A 16,478-nucleotide genomic window follows, 5' to 3' on the forward strand; every position below is an offset into this window, starting at 1 on the left:
AGCCGCTTGTTTTGTTTCGACTTTTAGTTACAGCCGCGGGAGGCGGAGCGCCGAGCTGGTGATGCATTTCCGGCGGGAGCGGGCTCACAGCTCCGGGCAGCTCCGGGGCGGGCCTAAGCCGAGGAAGGCGGGGCTCCGGTGCCTTGGCCTAGCGGGGCCCTGCTGGTAGCAGCCTGGATGTTTATACAGACACCCTGCCGCCCAAATCAGAGTCCAGACAACATAGTGGGGGTTCACACTAGTTTATTAGGGGCCCTGCCAAGCCAAGAGCTCTTTAATGTATAGCAGACGTGTGTGGGGCCGGGCTGCGAACAGGATAGGCCATGGGCAGAGGTTACTGGCAAGTATTGTAGATCTGGACCTGCAGGTTGATAGCTTGAAGCACACTGCGCATCCTGGCCTCCAGCCCGTCCAGCTGAGCTGCCTTGCCCTCCAGGGCCCGTTCATTCTCCTCATAGGTGCCCTCCAGTTCTAGAATGTGAAGGTCTCAGCTTAGGGGTCCCACTCCCACAGTCCCACGTGTCTGGTGCCCACCTGCCCCACTCCTCACCCTGTAGCCGCTGCAGTTTGTCTTGGGCTGCCCGCAACAGGTCCCGAGCCTCATCCCGCAGCTGCTCTGCCCTTGCCTGTGCAGCCAGCACACCCTGGGCCTTGCGCTCAGCCAGGGCCTTCACTGTCTGGTACTGGTCACCCAGTGGGCCCTGCAGCAGCTGCAGATACAGAAGGCAGGGTCGGCATGGTAGCCAAGTGGAGGGCCAACCTTCGCCCCTACCTCCTCCAACTGTCTATGGCTCAGTCCACCTGCTCAGCCTCCCGGGCACGACCTTGGGCACTGCCTGCCGTTTCTTCAGCTGTAGAGGCTGCCAGGCTATTTCCCGCTCGTTTCAGTTTGAGAGCCTCCAGGAGAGCATCCAATTGCCGAGCCCGCTCACCTGCAGAACTCAGTGCCTGCTCTGCACCCGCCATCCTCTCCTGTACCTGCCATGGGTAGACGAGAGGTTAAACAGATCTACGGTGCATGCCCATACCCTTGCCCCATTGATGTCCTAGGGAGACCACACCTGGTGCAGGGTCTGCTCTGTGTCCTGTGTGTCAGCCACTGCACCCCGGATGGCACCCTGGGCAGCACTCTGTGCCCGCTGGGCCTCCTCCAGTGCTGCCTGTACTGTCGCTGCCTTCTGTTTCTCACCCTCAGCCCAGTTCCTGAGGAAAATGGTGAATCAGGGCTTGCAGATATCAGGACCAAGCATTAGGGTCAGGGGCCAGGGATGGGGTCAGACCGTGCCCGCTGTGCATCCTGCAGTAGCTGCTCAGCCCGACGCACATCTCCCACAGTACGAGCCAGGATCGTGTCCACATCCGCCAGGCTCCGAACTCGCTCTGCAATTGCACCTGCCAGGTGCTGGATCTGCTCAGGTGAGGCTGGGATGGAGAGCTCTAGCACCCGTGTGGCTACCATCTCAATGCTATCAGGATCAGCTCCCTCCTCTATGGGGACAAAGGCAAGGGCTTAAGGACATAGATTCTTCAGCATAGGCATGGGGATACAATCTTGGGATATGGACTCAGGGTCTGTACATGGGATAGAGATTTGCTAATAGGCATATTGATGTAACCGCAGGGACTACATAAATGGCTCAGACTCAGGGACATGGATCTGGGAACCACATATGGGCATGGACTCAGAGGCCAGACATGGGGTCATAAACACAGGTCCAGTGCAGGCCCTGAGGCTCAAATATGAACCTAGAGAAACACAGACACGAGGGAAACAACCACATGGCCTGGCCATGTAGGAGGCTCACGGTTGAGGAAGTCCTTCACACTCTGGATAAGTTCTCGAAGTTCCTGGTTGGTCTGCTCCACCTGTCCCCTGGAAGCATTAGCCTTGTCCAGGGCTGCCTGGGCCCGCTGTTGTGCCTCGCCTGCCTGCCGACGAGTCTCAGCCACTCGGCTGAGGATGCCACCACCTTCTGCCAGTGCCCGCTGCAGCTCTGCCTGTGTGTGCCGGGCCCGGCCCAGTGCTAGGTCTGCTGTGGCTGCCGCCCCATTGCAGCTGAGGCCCCCACAGCGAGGCTGCCCATCCTCATCTCGACAGCCGGCACCCCCACAAGGGCTTGTAGCACAGGGTGCATCCCCTGGGGCCCCACACACCTGCCAGGCACAGAACAATTCAGGCCCCTATAGGAGGAACATACACACCCACCCATCCCACCCCATACTTGCACCTCACCAGTTCATTTATGCCTGTCAGGCTCAGGGTGTGGGTACGGGCAGAGAGCTCGCCCAGTGCCCGCTGGTTGGCCATGTGTTTGCTGTTGAAATCCTCCCTCTGGGCATCCATCAGCACCTCTGTCTGATGCCGGATACCTGCTGAGTTGCTCACAGGGCTAGGCACTGCCAGGGCTGAGGTGTTGGCACGACGTTCTGCCTCTGCAGACTGGCTGTGAGCATGGCGGATGCTGTCATAGGCACCTAAGTTGGGCAGAGGCAGGCAGTCAGCTGAATGTTGACCCTCGTCTACCTGCCTACTTGGCCAACAACTCACCCAGGAAGTTTGAATGTTTGAGCAGGTCAAGATGCTGGTCAAGCTGCCGCAGTGTGAGATTAAGTGCAAGCCCATCTCGCTCCAGACCACTTAGTGCATGGTTGGCATTGAAGTTCTCGTCCTGCACATCTGTGAGCTCTGCCTCCAGCTGAGTCAGGTGCTCAGTGGCCTCCCCAATTTCACGCCTGCGCTGATGGGGGAGGGAGGTGTTTAGAGAGGCTTCAGCCCTGGTCCATTGGGACTCTGCCCCATCCCACCATATAGTCTCAGGCCCATCCGCACCGCAGTTCCTCTGTGGCCTTCACAAGTTGTGCAGTGGAGGCAGCTGAGGTGTTGTGGGCACCCACAATGCGCTGCACAGTGCCCAGTTTCTCCTGCATGTACTGAAAGCTGCTCTCAAAGGCACCCAGCACACCCGTCTGCTGCAGCTCCTGTGCCCGCTGCTCCAGGCGCCGTGTACGGGCAGCCAAGTCCTGTACCACACGGTCCCAATCCCCAAAGCATGCATGGCAGGGGTGACAAGCAGGAAAGACTCCTGAGAAGCCACGGGCACACTGGTCACAGCGCACACCAGACACGCCTGGGCGGCAGCTACAGTGACCTGTGGAGCGGTGACACTGAGGTGTGTCTATTCCACGAGGGTCACAATCACAGGCTGCAGGAAAGGGCAGACCACAGAGTTAGGGCTACTGTGGGGCATCCTGGGAAGTCCTCCATCCACCCTGGGACCCCTGGCTCCCTCACCACGGCACTGCAAACCAGGGTCTCCCCAGTGGAGCTCTTGGCACTCAGAACAGGTCCGCCCACCAAAGCCGGCACGGCAGTGGCACTGCCCTGTGAACTGGAGTAGGAACAGGGCATGAGTGAGAGCTTCTATCAGAGGCTGAGCCCTCAAGACAAGGCAGACATCTGGCCCCATCTACCCATGGATCTGCAGTAGGGTCCCATACCTCATTGCAGGTAGGGCCTCTGGCCCGGCTTAGGTGGCAGGCACAAGGCTGGCAACCATGGCCACTGGTGAGGTTCCAGAAGTTGGGGGCACAACGGTCACAGCTAGGGCCCTGGACATTAGGGAGGCATGGGCACTGCCCACTGCTTGGGTCACAGTGGCACCGGTCAGCAGATGGGCACTGCTGAGGATTTGTGCCCAGTAGGTTGCAGGTGCAGCCTGTTCCAGCCAAGATAAGCACAGTAGTCAAGGGGGCCCGAGCAGCAGAGCCCCAACCCTAGCCATCCCTTCCCACACTCACGGTGACAGCTCTGTCGGGCAGCCTGCCCATGGAAGCCAGGCTTGCAGTGGGCACAGTGTGGCCCCTCTGTGTGGTGTAAACAGCGCAGGCATTGCCCCGTGTGGGGGTCACAGGCATCAGGGTCCGTAGGGTCAATGTTCCCACTGCACTCACACAGTTGGCACCGGCCACCTGGCCTTGATGGGTCTCCAAAATGCCCAGGAGCACAAGCTTCACACCGAAGCCCTGCTCACAGTCAAAGGGAAGCCATGAGCGCTCAGCCTAGGCACCTCACCCTGATCCCATGCCTGTCCCCTGTCCACTCACCTGTGTAGCCTGCCCGGCAGTGGCACACAATCTGCTGGGAGTACTCATCCCGGTGGCAAGAAGTAGCAAAGTACCGTTGGCTCCCAGGACCTTCAGGGCAGGGGCAGGGCCGGCATTGGCCCCCATATGGCAGTCGTGGGTCCCCATGGAAGCCAGCAATACACCTGCAGGGAGGGGAAGGAAGAGATGTGTCATCCCTGGGAAGCCTGCCCACCCACCAACCCACTCCTAGCTGCTCCAGGCTTACCTTTCACAGTGTTCACCCCCTGTGTGATCACGGCAGCCCAGGCAAGCGCCTGTGTGGGTATCACACTCATCTGCACGCCCATTGCAGGCACATGGCCGGCAGCTAGGAAATCCCCACTGGCCACGTTGGCAGCGGTCACAGCGAAGCCCAAAGGCACCAGTTCGGCAAGGACATTGTCCACTGGTCCCTTCACAGAGGCCGCTGAGTGCCCCCTCAGGACTGCACTGGCAGGCTAGGGGTAGGGCAGAGGCTGAGCCAGGGGATTGGGGCTGAAGGGAGTCTGGGTGAGGTCAGAGTGGGATGGTCAGGGAATGGAAGAGAACTGCAAGGGACATAGGGTTGAGAGGATGGGGTCCAAGGCCAAGTTAGAGAAAAGAAGAAGCAGGGCCAGAGGGAGGAGGGAGAACAGTAGTGGAAAGGAGAGAAAATAGGAAGAAACAAGGAACAAGAAAGTACCTTGACAGCCTGTGGGGCCAAAGCCGTAGTAGCCAGGGGCACAGAGATCACACCGGCGCCCAACCACTCCAGGTTTGCATAGGCACTGACCACCATGGGGGTTGCACTCAGAACTCAGTGAGCCTTGAGGGTTGCACTGACAGGCTGTGGGAGGGGAGTAGGACCAAGTCAATCTGTGCCCCACCGCTGCCCCACCAACCCACATCACAGATACTTACGCAAGGCACCATTGTAGATCATGGTGGACAGGCTGACGAGGAGGGGAGCACAGGCTTCAGAGGGAGGGGTCTTTCTGGGCACTAGACCCTCCTCGTGGCAGCGGTAGCGCTCAAAGGTGGCATGGCGCTCCAGGGCAGCAGCATCACCTCCACTAAACATCTCTAGCACCAGGACACGGGGCAGCAGCACTAGCTGAAGGGATGAGCAAAGAGGAGTGCAGTTCAGACCCAGGATCACATTGGCACAGCCAGAGCACTTGCCGTAGCACAGCCACAGGCCTACCCACCCCAGCACCACAATGGTCCTGCCTGCCTACCCACCAACACCCAAGCCCCACCCCACAGGCCCTGCCATCTTGGTTGGTGTGGGCAAGAGGGGATTGTTCACCGAGTCAATTAGTAGGCCAGGTCCCGAGTAGGGGGTCTCAGGCTGAGTACTTCCCCCTGTTCGTAGTAGCTTCAGATGCAGCTTGTAGGAGATGCCAGGCTCAAGACAGACAGGACTGGGAAACACCATGTACCTGGGGGGAAGTGAGGATAGGTATAGGGGGATTACCCAGGGTCCCTGTACTCATCACCTGGGTCTCTCCTACCTCACTCACAGCACTGAGTGGCCAAACCATTGGCCAAAGCAGAGACTACAGCTGGGCTGGGCTGGGCTAGGCCAACAAACAGCTGGGAAACCCAACAGAGAATCTGTACAGAAGATTCCCATAAATGTGGCTTGCTGGAATCATAGAATTGTGCAGACCAATCTCATTGGAAACACTCATAAAGCCTGGTGACCCCACAGCATTTCCGTGGTACAAGAACTTGCCAACTTTTCCTCAACAACCACTTCACTCACACTTTAACCTACAACCTGCTCCTCTTCACTAAGACTTCATCACACTTCTCTCTCTCTCTCTCTTTCTCCCTCTCTATTTCCTAAGTCACTCCTATCATCCTATACTTGGGTATAACCCATACTCAGGTTCTTTCATCCCCTCCCCAAAATTGTTCTTCAATCCCTCAAGTCTTCCCCTAGCTGCTGCATCATCTTTGCTTTCCTGCCCAACACATTTCTCAAAAGAGACCACTAGTCAGCACCTCCACTCTCTAGCCTCCCACTCCAGTGAAACTTCTGCCCCATCCCGTGCCAAGGTCACCAGTGACCTCCATGCAGCTACACCCAGAAGCCACTTCTCTATTCTTATCAAGTGTTGAGCAGCATGTAATTAGAAACATATGCCTTCCTTCTGCAGATACTCTTTTCTCTTAGCTTCTGGGCCTCACAAATGCTCCTAGTTTTCCCCCATCACCCTAGTTCTTCCTTCTTCACTAGCCTCTAACACTAGAGCACCCCCAAACTTTATTCTGGTCCTCTTTCCTTTCTCTGGTCACTCTTAAGTAATGAGTCCCAAATTTATATCTCCAATTGATTCCTCCTAGTAACTTCAGACACAGAAATCCAAACACTCACTGGCCTTCTCCCCCATGTCTAAACATCCAAGAACTGTTCCTCCCTATGTCTCCTTCTTAGTAAAGAACTCACCCTCATCCAGATGCCCAGACCAAAAACTCTAGAGTCACCTTCCTGTCTTCCCTCCTTTGCCTATATGTTTAAGCCAGCAGCTCTGCTGCTAGAGCCCTCTGGAACATACTCTCTTCTCACCATCTCTACTGCTATATTTCTGTCCAACCCACTATCACTCTGCCAACTCGGTAGCCTATAGTAGATCTCTCAGCTTCCATCTTGGCCCCTTTAAGTCTATTCTTCACTCAGCAACTAGAGGAATCTTTGGTAAACACAAGTCACAGTTGGTAAAATGTCTATAATGGATACAGCCAGTTTCGTTATGCTATTCTCTCTGCTTCTCTGTATGTTCGAATATTTTACATGACCAAAAATGAAAAAGAAGTGATATAAAAGATACATAAAATAAATATTATCCAAAATGTAATAAAACATTAATCAGAACAGTCACATCCCTGCTCAGAGTGCTCTGATGCCACCCCCCACCACCACCACCACGGGCCCTCCCTATAGTGACAATGGATGATTTTTCACTAATTCCTGCCTTGGCCTCGGGACCTTAGACCCCTGAGAGAGCAAGCCTTGGTCTGTCTACTTCCTTCCTGTGACCAGGGCCATGCCCAACAAGGCCTGGCAAACAGCACTCAGGAGGAGGCATTTGAAGGAAGAAACAGATGAGTGAGTTGTGGGGTCTTCCAGGTGCCCACAGAGAGCTTAAGACTGGCCCCACACCCCCTAACTGTTATGGCTTCTACCATCAGTGCCCTCACCTGGAATCTGGTTGCAGAGTCCCTTGGATGTGGTCATCCTTGGGCAGCACATGCCCACATGGGCTGTGGGCAGGCACAGGCCCTGGACGCTGCACAGTCAGTTCCATCTCTGCCCACTGCTCAGGGACCTGGGAAAATGGGATAATGGAAGAGATGCTCCCACATCCAAAGGTTCAGCTCCAGGTATGATGTCACAGGGTCTAACCTGGGGCTCTAAGCGCAGCAGCAGGTCATAGTCCATGGCCCTTGGCACAGAGGCCACCAGGAACTCCAGCACCTGACCTTCCTGCAGCCGCACAAAGCCTGAGCCAGTCCACGATGGAGTCTCCTGGGTGGTCACCAGGCGCTCCACCACATCAAGCACCTGGGAGGTAATGCAGGCAGGAATGGAGGCTCAGGTGAGGCACTGCCTCTTCTGCCACAGCCAGCCCCAAACCCATTTCTCCTGCCAAGTCCTCACCCAAGGCTAGATACCCCCAGCCCCCACAGGTACTGCCCATAACCCCCATAACACTGATTCTGCAGCCATAGTCCACCCACTAAATGCCCTCTGCTGCTGTACCCCCCACCTGCCCTCGGGTGTCCTCAGCCTCCCAAGTTAGGTGGTCCAGGAAGGGCCGGAAGTAGCCAGGCTGGACCTGCTCACAGCGTCGCCCGACCATGTGCTGACGGCAGCGGCACTGACCTGTGGCCTCATTGCACCTGGGGGGGACACTGTGGTTATTTTTATTTTTTTGATACAGAGTCTCGCTTTGTTGCCCAGGCTAGAGTGAGTGCTGTTGCATCAGGTTAGCTCACAGCAACTTCAAACTCCTGGGCTCAAGCAATCCTGCTGTCTCAGCCTCCTGAATAGCTGGGACTACAGGCATGCGCCACCATGCCTGGCTAATATTTTCTATATATATTAGTTGGCCAATTAATTTATTTCTATTTATAGTAGAGGCGGGGTCTCGCTCTTGCTCAGGCTGGTTTCAAACTCCTGACCTCGAGCAATCTGCCCGCCTCGGCCTCCCAGAGTGTTAGGATTACAGGCGTGAGCCACCACGCCCCGACACTGTGGTTATTCAAGAAGAATGCCCTCTTCTGCCCAGGATATTTCCCCACCCCTTTCCTGTCCCCCCTACAGTACTCACTGGGGATCCAAAGCACCACCCACATCGCAGTCACAGGGACGGCAGCCGTGCAAGTCGTGACTCAGGCCCCAGTGGCCAGGCTGGGGGAAAAGAAAGAGTTTCTGGGGGCTAGAAGCAGATCGCCTTGCTAGTCAGCAGAGAATCCAACCACAAATCTCACCCTCTGCCATCCTTTGGTGAAAACATGGACCCCACACCCTTGGCCTCCCAGACCTGAGGCTTCTCTAAGCTCTCAGCACCCACCCAATGAGGCATGGACATCACCCCCCAGCCCTGTGCCATAAGGACAAGTCCTGACCCCAGAACCCCAGCCCCCTCTAGTCGCACCAGGCAGTGGTTGCAGCCGTGTCCAGTCACTAGACGTTTGCAGAAACAAGTTCCACTCTTGGGGTCACAAGGGGTACCCCCAGGCACCGTGCCTCGTGTATTACACTGACAACCTGCAAGGAAGGAGTCCATCAGCACTTTGGGGAGCTGTGGCAGCTGTGTGCTTAGGTTCAGCTGAGTCAGGAGTAAGAGGTCAAGGGTTAAAGGTCAACACAGGAGTTAGGGCAAGTGGCACATACGCTGGCAGCCTACAGGGTCACTGGCACTGAGCCCAAAGAAGCCATCACGGCACTGCTGGCAGCGAGTGCCCACCACATGTTCTTTGCAGCGACACTGGCCCGAGACCAGCCCCAGTGCAGGGTCATCATGGGAATCACAGCGACCACCGTCTTGGGAGCCCATGGGGTCACAATCACAGGCTGAGGGCAAAAAGAGGTACAGGGTCACCCTGTCCCAACTAGCCCAGCACCAGTCCTCTCCTAAGCCCCACCCTGTATCCCTGGTCTGGCTCCAACCCAATCCCCTCATCCCAATTTCCTGCAATCCCCCCATCCCAATTTCCTGCAGTCTAGCTCCCAAGTTCCTGCCCTAGGCCCAGCTTTCCCTCTCCCCTGCCCTATCTCAGCCTCACAGCGGCACACAGCTGGGTCCCCCAGGTCCTTGGTTGGGTCCCGGTAGAAGAAGGGCCGGCAGAATTCACAGTGGCGCCCAGCTGTGTTGTGCTGACATCCATCACACACGCCTCCACTCACATTCCCAGAAGCCAGGTATATGGCCATGTCAAAGTGGCAGCTGTGGGTGTGCCCATGGCACTCACACTCTGTGGGGGAGGAAGGGCAGGGCAAAGACCACTTGAGAGACCAAGTCCTGAGGGTAAGGTGTATGGGGGCCCTAGTGATACCTTAGATCCCTGACACAGGACATAATTTGTGGGTGGGGGCTCAGGGACTTCAAGGCCTCAGCATTATCCTGGGCCCCTACCCAGAAAAGATTGTAGAGGAGGGCTGAGGGGGTACCCAGGGTCATCAAGGCCTGGAAACCCTTTGGACACACAGTCTGGGCTCGACCCCCAGCTGTAGGTTCTACACAGGACACAGCCAGGCTGCAGAGTTCTAGAGCTATGGGGGGGGGGGGGACAAGGTCTCACTTACTCCTACAGGCATGACTGTGGCCGTCCTCAGCTGGATGCCAAGGCAGGTCATGATAGAAATCCTGACACTGCTCACAGTTGAGGCCATGAGTGTTGTGTTTGCAGATGCAGGCCCCATGTACCTATGAAGGTGGGCAGGCAGGTTGTCAGCATTGCTCAGCCCTGCCTGCCACTACCCCTAGCCCTATCCCAGCCATCTGAAGCCCCTTACCATGCCCTCAGCATAGGCTGGTGCCCCTGGGGCAGGTGCACACTGTGAGGCATGTCCATAGCAGAAGCAGTTGCCACGTACAACCAGCTCATAGAGAGCATAATAGTACTTCTCTCGGATCTCCCGCCGTGGGTCGAGCAGGTTGTCCCCCAGCGTGTGTAGTCGAGTCAGGTTTACCCGTAGGTTGGTGATCTTCAACAGGTCTGAGTTGAGGGGAGGGTTGGAGCCAACTGGCCAGGCAGGCTCTTGTTACCCCATGCCTACCCAGGGGCTGCAGTGGCCAAGGTCACCTTTAAAGATCTCCTGTCTACTGCTATCCAAGCTAAACTGGGCTTGGCATCTGCCCTAGGATGCACCCAAAATAGTTACTGAGGCCTCAAATAGTCCCCAGCCGGACACTGAAACTGTGCCAAGCTCAAAGGGTGGAGCACTCACTCTGGATCCGAGAGCTGTAGGGATCTGGGATAGGGATGGCAGGATCCAGCACACGATAGATGACCTGCAGGGGAAAGGAGGCCATAGAGACACTGGACCTTGCCTTAGGCCCATTATCCCCTCCTTCTGGCCCCCAACCCAGACTCCAGCTCTCACCTCGCCTTCAGTGGATGGCTCGATCTCTGAGTAGCGAGACTCACAGACTACATCATCCCAGTGTCGAGGGGGGGCTAGTGGGACTCCTGGGAAGTCAGCCCCACAGTCATAGGAAAAATATCGGTACACATGCCAGGTGCGGCCAAAGTCTGCTGAACGCTCCACCAGCATGGCAGCAGGACGAAATGTCTGGGCGGGGGACATGGCTGATCAGCAGACACCAGGCTTAGTTCAAGGCCATCAAAAGCTCAACCCAGGACTGCCCTCAAACAGCTCACAGACAAATGAGGGTGACTGGTAGAAGTCAGACAATGACCAGCAAGGTCACTTCTAAGTCATTTCTAATGAAGAGACTTAGGGGTCATGGGGCCCAAGGAGACAGCACCTAACCCAGCCTGGGATTGGAGCAGCAGAAGAGCAGGTGTAAAGGCTTGGAATTGTAAGGCAACGGAAGGTTGGAGGGATGAAGGAGTCTCTCATGCAGCCAGAGCAGAACATATGAGCTCGGGGAGGCTGGATTAATGAACTGAGGCTCTGTCCAGAGCTAATAGGGAGCCAAGCAGGGTGATTTGGGTAGGCTGCCAGACATCCAGGCACCTTGAAGGTCATAATGAGGTGCGTGAAATGGAACTCAGCCTCCAGGTCCAGTTGGATGGTGACCTCAGGGATACCTGTGACAGGAGTCAGAGGTCAAAGACTTGAGGCTACTTGTGGGCAGCCCAGCTCACTCCATGCCCCACCCATGGCCTCACCGTTCTCTGACTGCCACCAGGCTGCCCGGCGCTGTGGTGCAAAGCTGGTGACTACATTCTGGATGCGATGGCTGTGCGGGTTGTCTCGAGCAGAGAAAGGGCGCCGGGAGTCACACAGGAAACACTTCTTTTCGTCCTGGGTTGGGTGAGGATTAGAATCGGGGCCTTGGGCAGTGCCAGACCCACCCTCCCCAGCTTCCCACCCTCTCCCCAGCCACACCTGCAGGTGACTGACGATGCAGTAGGGCTGGGGGCTGTGCAGGCCACAGGTGGATGAGGCAGTCAGTCTGTCAGCACGGCCCACCAGCAAGTCGCCTGTGGCTGGGTAGCAGCTTCCCCTCGAACAGCCAGGGACATCCGGAGCCAGGGCCTGGGCCAGTGTGGTGGCCAGCACTGAGGACAGTGGGTCATTCCGTTCTACTGAGCTCCCACCTGGTAGTCCCACCCCATGTGCCCCAGAGGCAGCTACACCGGGCCCTACCAGCACATCCCAAACCCCAGCCCTCACCAGGCCCCCTCACCGCTCAGCAGTAGGCCCAGTCGAAGTTCCCAGAGCAAAGGCTGCCTCCTCCCTCGCTCCATCCTAAAGAGGAAGGGAACAGGGAAGAGGGAAAATGAAAGGTCTGGGACCTGAGCCTTCCGCCCACTTTCGGGGTCCCGGGCTGGCCCTGCTGTGTGGGTCTTTGGCCAGTTTCCCTCCAGGCCCTCGGTCTGTTCCCAGGTCTGTCCAGCAGTCCCTCCACCAGCTTAGAGTCTAGCGACTTAGAGCAAAGTTGGGAAGCACGGCAGGAAGGAAAGCACGGAGCAGAATATGGGCAGGAACGCGACACCAGGCAGAGAGACCCCACCCCACCCTACCCCTGCCCTCCAGAAATGGCCCTCACCCCAGGAACTGGCCACTGGCCACCTCACCCACAAATCATAATTGTGCCCCCAAGTCCAGATCTATATGGGGGCCAGGGGAAGGTAGGGAGTTTGGTGCTTTAGATAGACCACCAAAGGAAGGGAGCCCACAAAGTTGCGGGCATGGCAGGAACAAGTAAGAGGGATTTGTTCTTCAGGATATCCAATGCTGGGCCAAGGAGCCTATAGTCTTTTTCCCCAGTGTCCTGGGCACCATAGAAATCACTGTCAACTGAACTATTTGACCTCAAGGCTCCAGCATCAGCAGGGAAGCAGAAGGGTGCAAACAGAGGCACCAAACTCTTCTATTCAGAGGTGTGGGGAGCTTTTAGTCAGTCCTAGGGACAAGACAGGATGGGGTTGGGAAGATGGAGAAAGTCCTCTGAAGCCCCAGGCACAGCTCCAGGAGTCTCTGCCTGCCCTAGTCATTACACCAAGTAGGCACGCGAAGTGTTGCCTCGGTTTCCCAGTACACAAACGGGCGCTGGGGGTGGACACTGGACCAGAGCAACATCCAGCAAATCCAGATCTTGTGGCTATTAATCCGCTCCGGACTTTCCGGTCTTCCAGGAGCGCCGGAGCCCGGGGTTGGAATGCGCGCGGCCGGCGGGTGCACGCCCCACCCAGGCCCCTGGGACGAGGGAGTGGGGAGGGACCATGGAGTCCGCGGGTCTCCATGACTGGGTCATGTTTGCCGCCACAGCTGTTCCGGCGGGGAATGCCGGAGCTGCGGGCTCACGAGAGAAAGCTGGGAGTTCCTCAGTGGAATCACCCCGCTTCACAAAGGATCGTGGGGGGCAGGGGCAGTCAATCTGCTGGACTTTCAGCATCACTGGGAGTTATTCTAGTCATCTGGAGTAGAGGTCTCAGGGATACTAGCGATGACTCAGAATTTTAGATCACTCAGATAAAGGTTTATCAGGGTTAGGGACACTAGATGGCACATGACCTCTCTGCTTTCTCAGGGACAGAGGGCCACTGGGGGATATCATGGGGTCACATGAGTGTCACTCAGGGTCAGTGGCCACTCAGTAGGGTCTCTGGTCTCTCAAGGTCAGGAGATTCTTGGGTCACTCTGGGGTCACTTTGAGTCACCCAGGTGATCCCAGAGTCCTTCTTGCTGGCATCCATAGATGGCTGTCAACAGGTGGCATACTTGTTGGTGCCCCACCTCATGTGCTCAAGTAGCTAGCTGTGCTGCCCACTGCTCCAGGTCCTACAGGGTGGCTGCCTTCTTGCCCAGTGCCTGCTCATTCTGTGCCAGACAGTGCTTCAGTGATCCCCTGACCTGGGGATCAGGTCATTTGAGCCAGGCTCTGACCCAGGGGTCAGACCCTACCCTCTGACCCTGGCCTTAATCTCTGTCACTACCTTGACCCTAGCCCTAACCTTAAATAAACCCTGATGCTAACCAACAGTTGACCCTCTGTTCTGAACTTTGACCCCAGCCCTAATCTCTACATGAGTCTGGAACTGATCTGGACCCAGTCCTGACCCTTCCACAACATAACTATTTTGATCCTAACCCTTCCTGGTGCTGCCCTACTTGGGCCCAGCCACACACCCTCCAGGCAGCGCCAGCTGCTCCGCATCTTCTTCAGGAGCTCCTGGGCCTCAGCTCATGCCTGCTGCATCCATTCTCCTGCATCCTGCACCATGGCTACCAGGCAATATGTGCCCTCCTGTACCTCTGCCCCACCCAACTGGACCACCTGCAACTCCTAGAGCAGGGCTGGACCTGAAACTCCACTCCACCTAGACCCTACTGCTCCAAATATATCACTACCCTAGGTTCCTGGGGGCTGAGGGTTTTGGAACCAAGACCCTGCCTCAGCCCAGTGTAGCCAGCCCCAGTCCAAACCCCACTTCCCACAGTCCAAGAGGGGTCCCTGAGACCCTAACACCCACTGTTTCCCCATATCAACTTTCCCAGGCTTCCAGCCATGCCCTCAGCCATGCTGCCCATTTTTCTGCCTCCTGGGCCTACTGCTGACTCAGGACAAAAGTGTTCTGAGGACATCCACTGCACTGGACAGATGCCCCAGGACGACTGGGGCCACATCAGCTACCAGTGTCACCTGGGCTAGGTGCCTTGCCACCTAGGGCAAAGGTTGGGGGGTCACAGAGAGGACACAGCAGAGTAGCAAGTATGGTGATTGTTCACATGATCAGGATACTTGACAGCACTGTGGTATCATAGTGGCTCAAGGATCTTAGGGAAAATGGGAATCACAGCAGTCATTAAACAAGGGATGCAAGGGAGCTGAGGAGGACAAGTGGGGTATCACTTCTTTTTTTTTTTTTTTTTTTTTTTTACTGCACTAGGGTATGGGAGGGTATCACTTCTTGTACAGTGGACTCCGAGCCTTCAAGTGCCAACTTCACTGCCCCCGGCCTTTGCTCTGCAGCCCCTGCATGAGTTTCCATCTTAGCCAGCACCCCCTGAACATCCAGTGCTTGTTCCTGGGCCCTGGCTGTACTCTCCCTAAAGGGCACAGATGTTCAGTTGGGTATCCCTTTGTACCTACCCTCTGATCTCCACCTCCAGCCTCCTGGCCCTTTATCTGGTCTGCTGTGCCTGATGGAAGAGGCCTTCAGCTTTAGGCAACTTCTGGCTCATGGTGTCTGGTGCAGGAAAGACACCTTTGGTCTGCCCCAGCAGGAGGGTAATGCCTGCTGTCCCACTTGGGGGAGGGGCACCGCCAGCCTATGCCATGACACCAGCACCTGTGTCTGTGGGGAAGAGGGTAGGGATCTTGGACCTGAACCCTTTTTTTTTTTTTTTGAGACAGAGTCTCACTTTGTTGCTCAGGCTAGAGTGAGTGCCATGGCGTCAGCCTAGCTCACAGCAACCTCAAACTCCTGGGCTCAGGTGATCCTCCTGCCTCAGCCTCCTGAGTAGCTGGGACTACAGGCATGTGCCACCATGTCTGGCTAATTTTTTCTATATATTAGTTAGCCAATTAATTTATTTCTATTTGTAGTAGAAACCGGGTCTTGCTCTTGCTCAGGCTGGTTTCAAACTCCTGGTCTGGAGCGATCCTCCCGCTTCAGCCTCCCAGAGTGCTAGGATTACAGGCTTGAGCCACCGTCCCTGGTCTGTTTTTGTTTTTTGTTTTTTTTGAGACAGAGCCTCACTCTGTTACCTTGGCTAGAGTGCCCTGGCATCAGCCTAGCTCACAGCAAGTGCAAATTCCTGGGTTCAAGAGAGCCTCCTACCTCAGCCTCCTGAATAGCTGGCACTACAGCATTCACCACCACATCCAGCTATTTTTTTTCTATTTTTAGTTGTCCAGCTAATTTTTTCTATTTTTAATAGAGACAGGGTCTTGCTCTTGCTCAGGCTGGTCTGAAACTCCTGACCTCAGTGATCCTCCTGCCTTGGCCTCCCAGAGTGCTAGGATTACAGGTGTGAGCCACCATGCTCGGCCTGGACCTGAACCCTGAACCCTGAACCCTGATCCCTGATCCAATGAACCCTGACCCTAACCTCTCACTGACCCTGCTTCTGATACAACTGTCCAGTGGTGTTCTGAAGGCTTACAAGACTCAATTGTTAAATTTTCAGGAATTTTACAAATAAATTATTAAATGATATGATAGACTGAAATCAATCATGGTAGAATTACTTATACCACAGAAATTGATAAATGCTACAAATCAATTCCCCCTGACTTCCAGCCAGTTAAACATTTACCAGCACACTGGTGCTACAACCTGACCACTGGTCTCCCCTTATGAATATTCCTCATTCCGGAGGGAATATCACGACAGTGTTGTCATGATACTCCTGCCCACCTGCCCCTGCCCACCTGCCACTGTCCTCAGCTGTGAACAGATATGCAACAAACAAATATGTACCCACATACCACTCCCATGAGGAAGCACTGGACGATCTGCATGGTTGCTTGTATACGAGCATGCCCCAGGGCGCCCTTGTATCATGCCATGTCTCCTGGGCATGGATTCCCATAGAGCTTACTGCGGCCTGGATTTGCTGCAGCTGGTAAGGGTGGGTCAGAGGTGAAATGTGTCTCCTGCAACCCCATGTCCAAGCCATGGTCTCCTGTGACTTCCCCTACAACTCCCACCCATAGCCC

General features: G+C 55.8%; 2 protein-coding genes across 3 annotated transcripts in view; both read right to left on the reverse strand.

The window, feature by feature from the left end:
* The window catches only part of IMPDH2 (inosine monophosphate dehydrogenase 2), a 96,977-nt gene extending 86,940 nt beyond the window's left edge, over window positions 1-10,037 (reverse strand). The window contains exon 1 of the mRNA XM_076007639.1: window positions 10,034-10,037. The gene's annotated coding sequence lies outside the window, so the exon portion shown is untranslated. The remainder of the gene's footprint in view (window positions 1-10,033) is intronic.
* Window positions 227-12,247, reverse strand: LAMB2 (laminin subunit beta 2). Of its 2 annotated transcripts, none has more exons than XM_012771241.2 (32): window positions 11,997-12,247; window positions 11,696-11,868; window positions 11,476-11,611; window positions 11,321-11,394; window positions 10,724-10,912; window positions 10,568-10,631; window positions 10,133-10,335; window positions 9,923-10,043; window positions 9,403-9,591; window positions 9,011-9,190; window positions 8,772-8,884; window positions 8,445-8,524; window positions 7,881-8,013; window positions 7,517-7,675; window positions 7,312-7,439; window positions 5,414-5,546; window positions 5,026-5,218; window positions 4,808-4,951; window positions 4,352-4,583; window positions 4,105-4,268; window positions 3,799-4,023; window positions 3,499-3,716; window positions 3,293-3,389; window positions 2,831-3,203; window positions 2,549-2,733; window positions 2,234-2,475; window positions 1,806-2,154; window positions 1,281-1,488; window positions 1,062-1,203; window positions 802-978; window positions 551-710; window positions 227-471 (listed from the first exon to the last, which is right to left on the reverse strand). In XM_012771241.2, the coding sequence occupies exons 1-32, from the start codon at window positions 12,055-12,057 to the stop codon at window positions 335-337; spliced, it is 5,382 nt and encodes a 1,793-aa protein (XP_012626695.2). In that variant the 5' UTR covers window positions 12,058-12,247; the 3' UTR covers window positions 227-334. The 2 variants fall into 2 exon arrangements, with proteins under 2 accessions (XP_012626695.2, XP_075863665.1); XM_076007550.1 differs by having other exon boundaries at window positions 4,352-4,601.
* Between the last annotated feature and the right edge of the window lie 4,231 nt (window positions 12,248-16,478).

This window comes from Microcebus murinus, chromosome 1 (genome assembly GCF_040939455.1).
Source record: "Microcebus murinus isolate Inina chromosome 1, M.murinus_Inina_mat1.0, whole genome shotgun sequence".
Taxonomy (NCBI): domain Eukaryota; kingdom Metazoa; phylum Chordata; class Mammalia; order Primates; family Cheirogaleidae; genus Microcebus; species Microcebus murinus.

Excerpts from the sequence above, each read along its gene's own strand:
- LAMB2 (XM_076007550.1), bottom strand. The coding sequence starts at position 12,057 with ATGGAGCGAGGGAGGAGGCAGCCTTTGCTCTGGGAACTTCGACTGGGC. Across the intron at positions 3,204-3,292 it reads CCCTGGTTTGCAGTGCCGTG|CCTGTGATTGTGACCCTCGT; the intron begins GTGAGGGAGCCA and ends CCTTTCCTGCAG. Across the intron at positions 2,734-2,830 it reads AAGGCCACAGAGGAACTGCG|GCGTGAAATTGGGGAGGCCA; the intron begins GTGCGGATGGGC and ends CCATCAGCGCAG.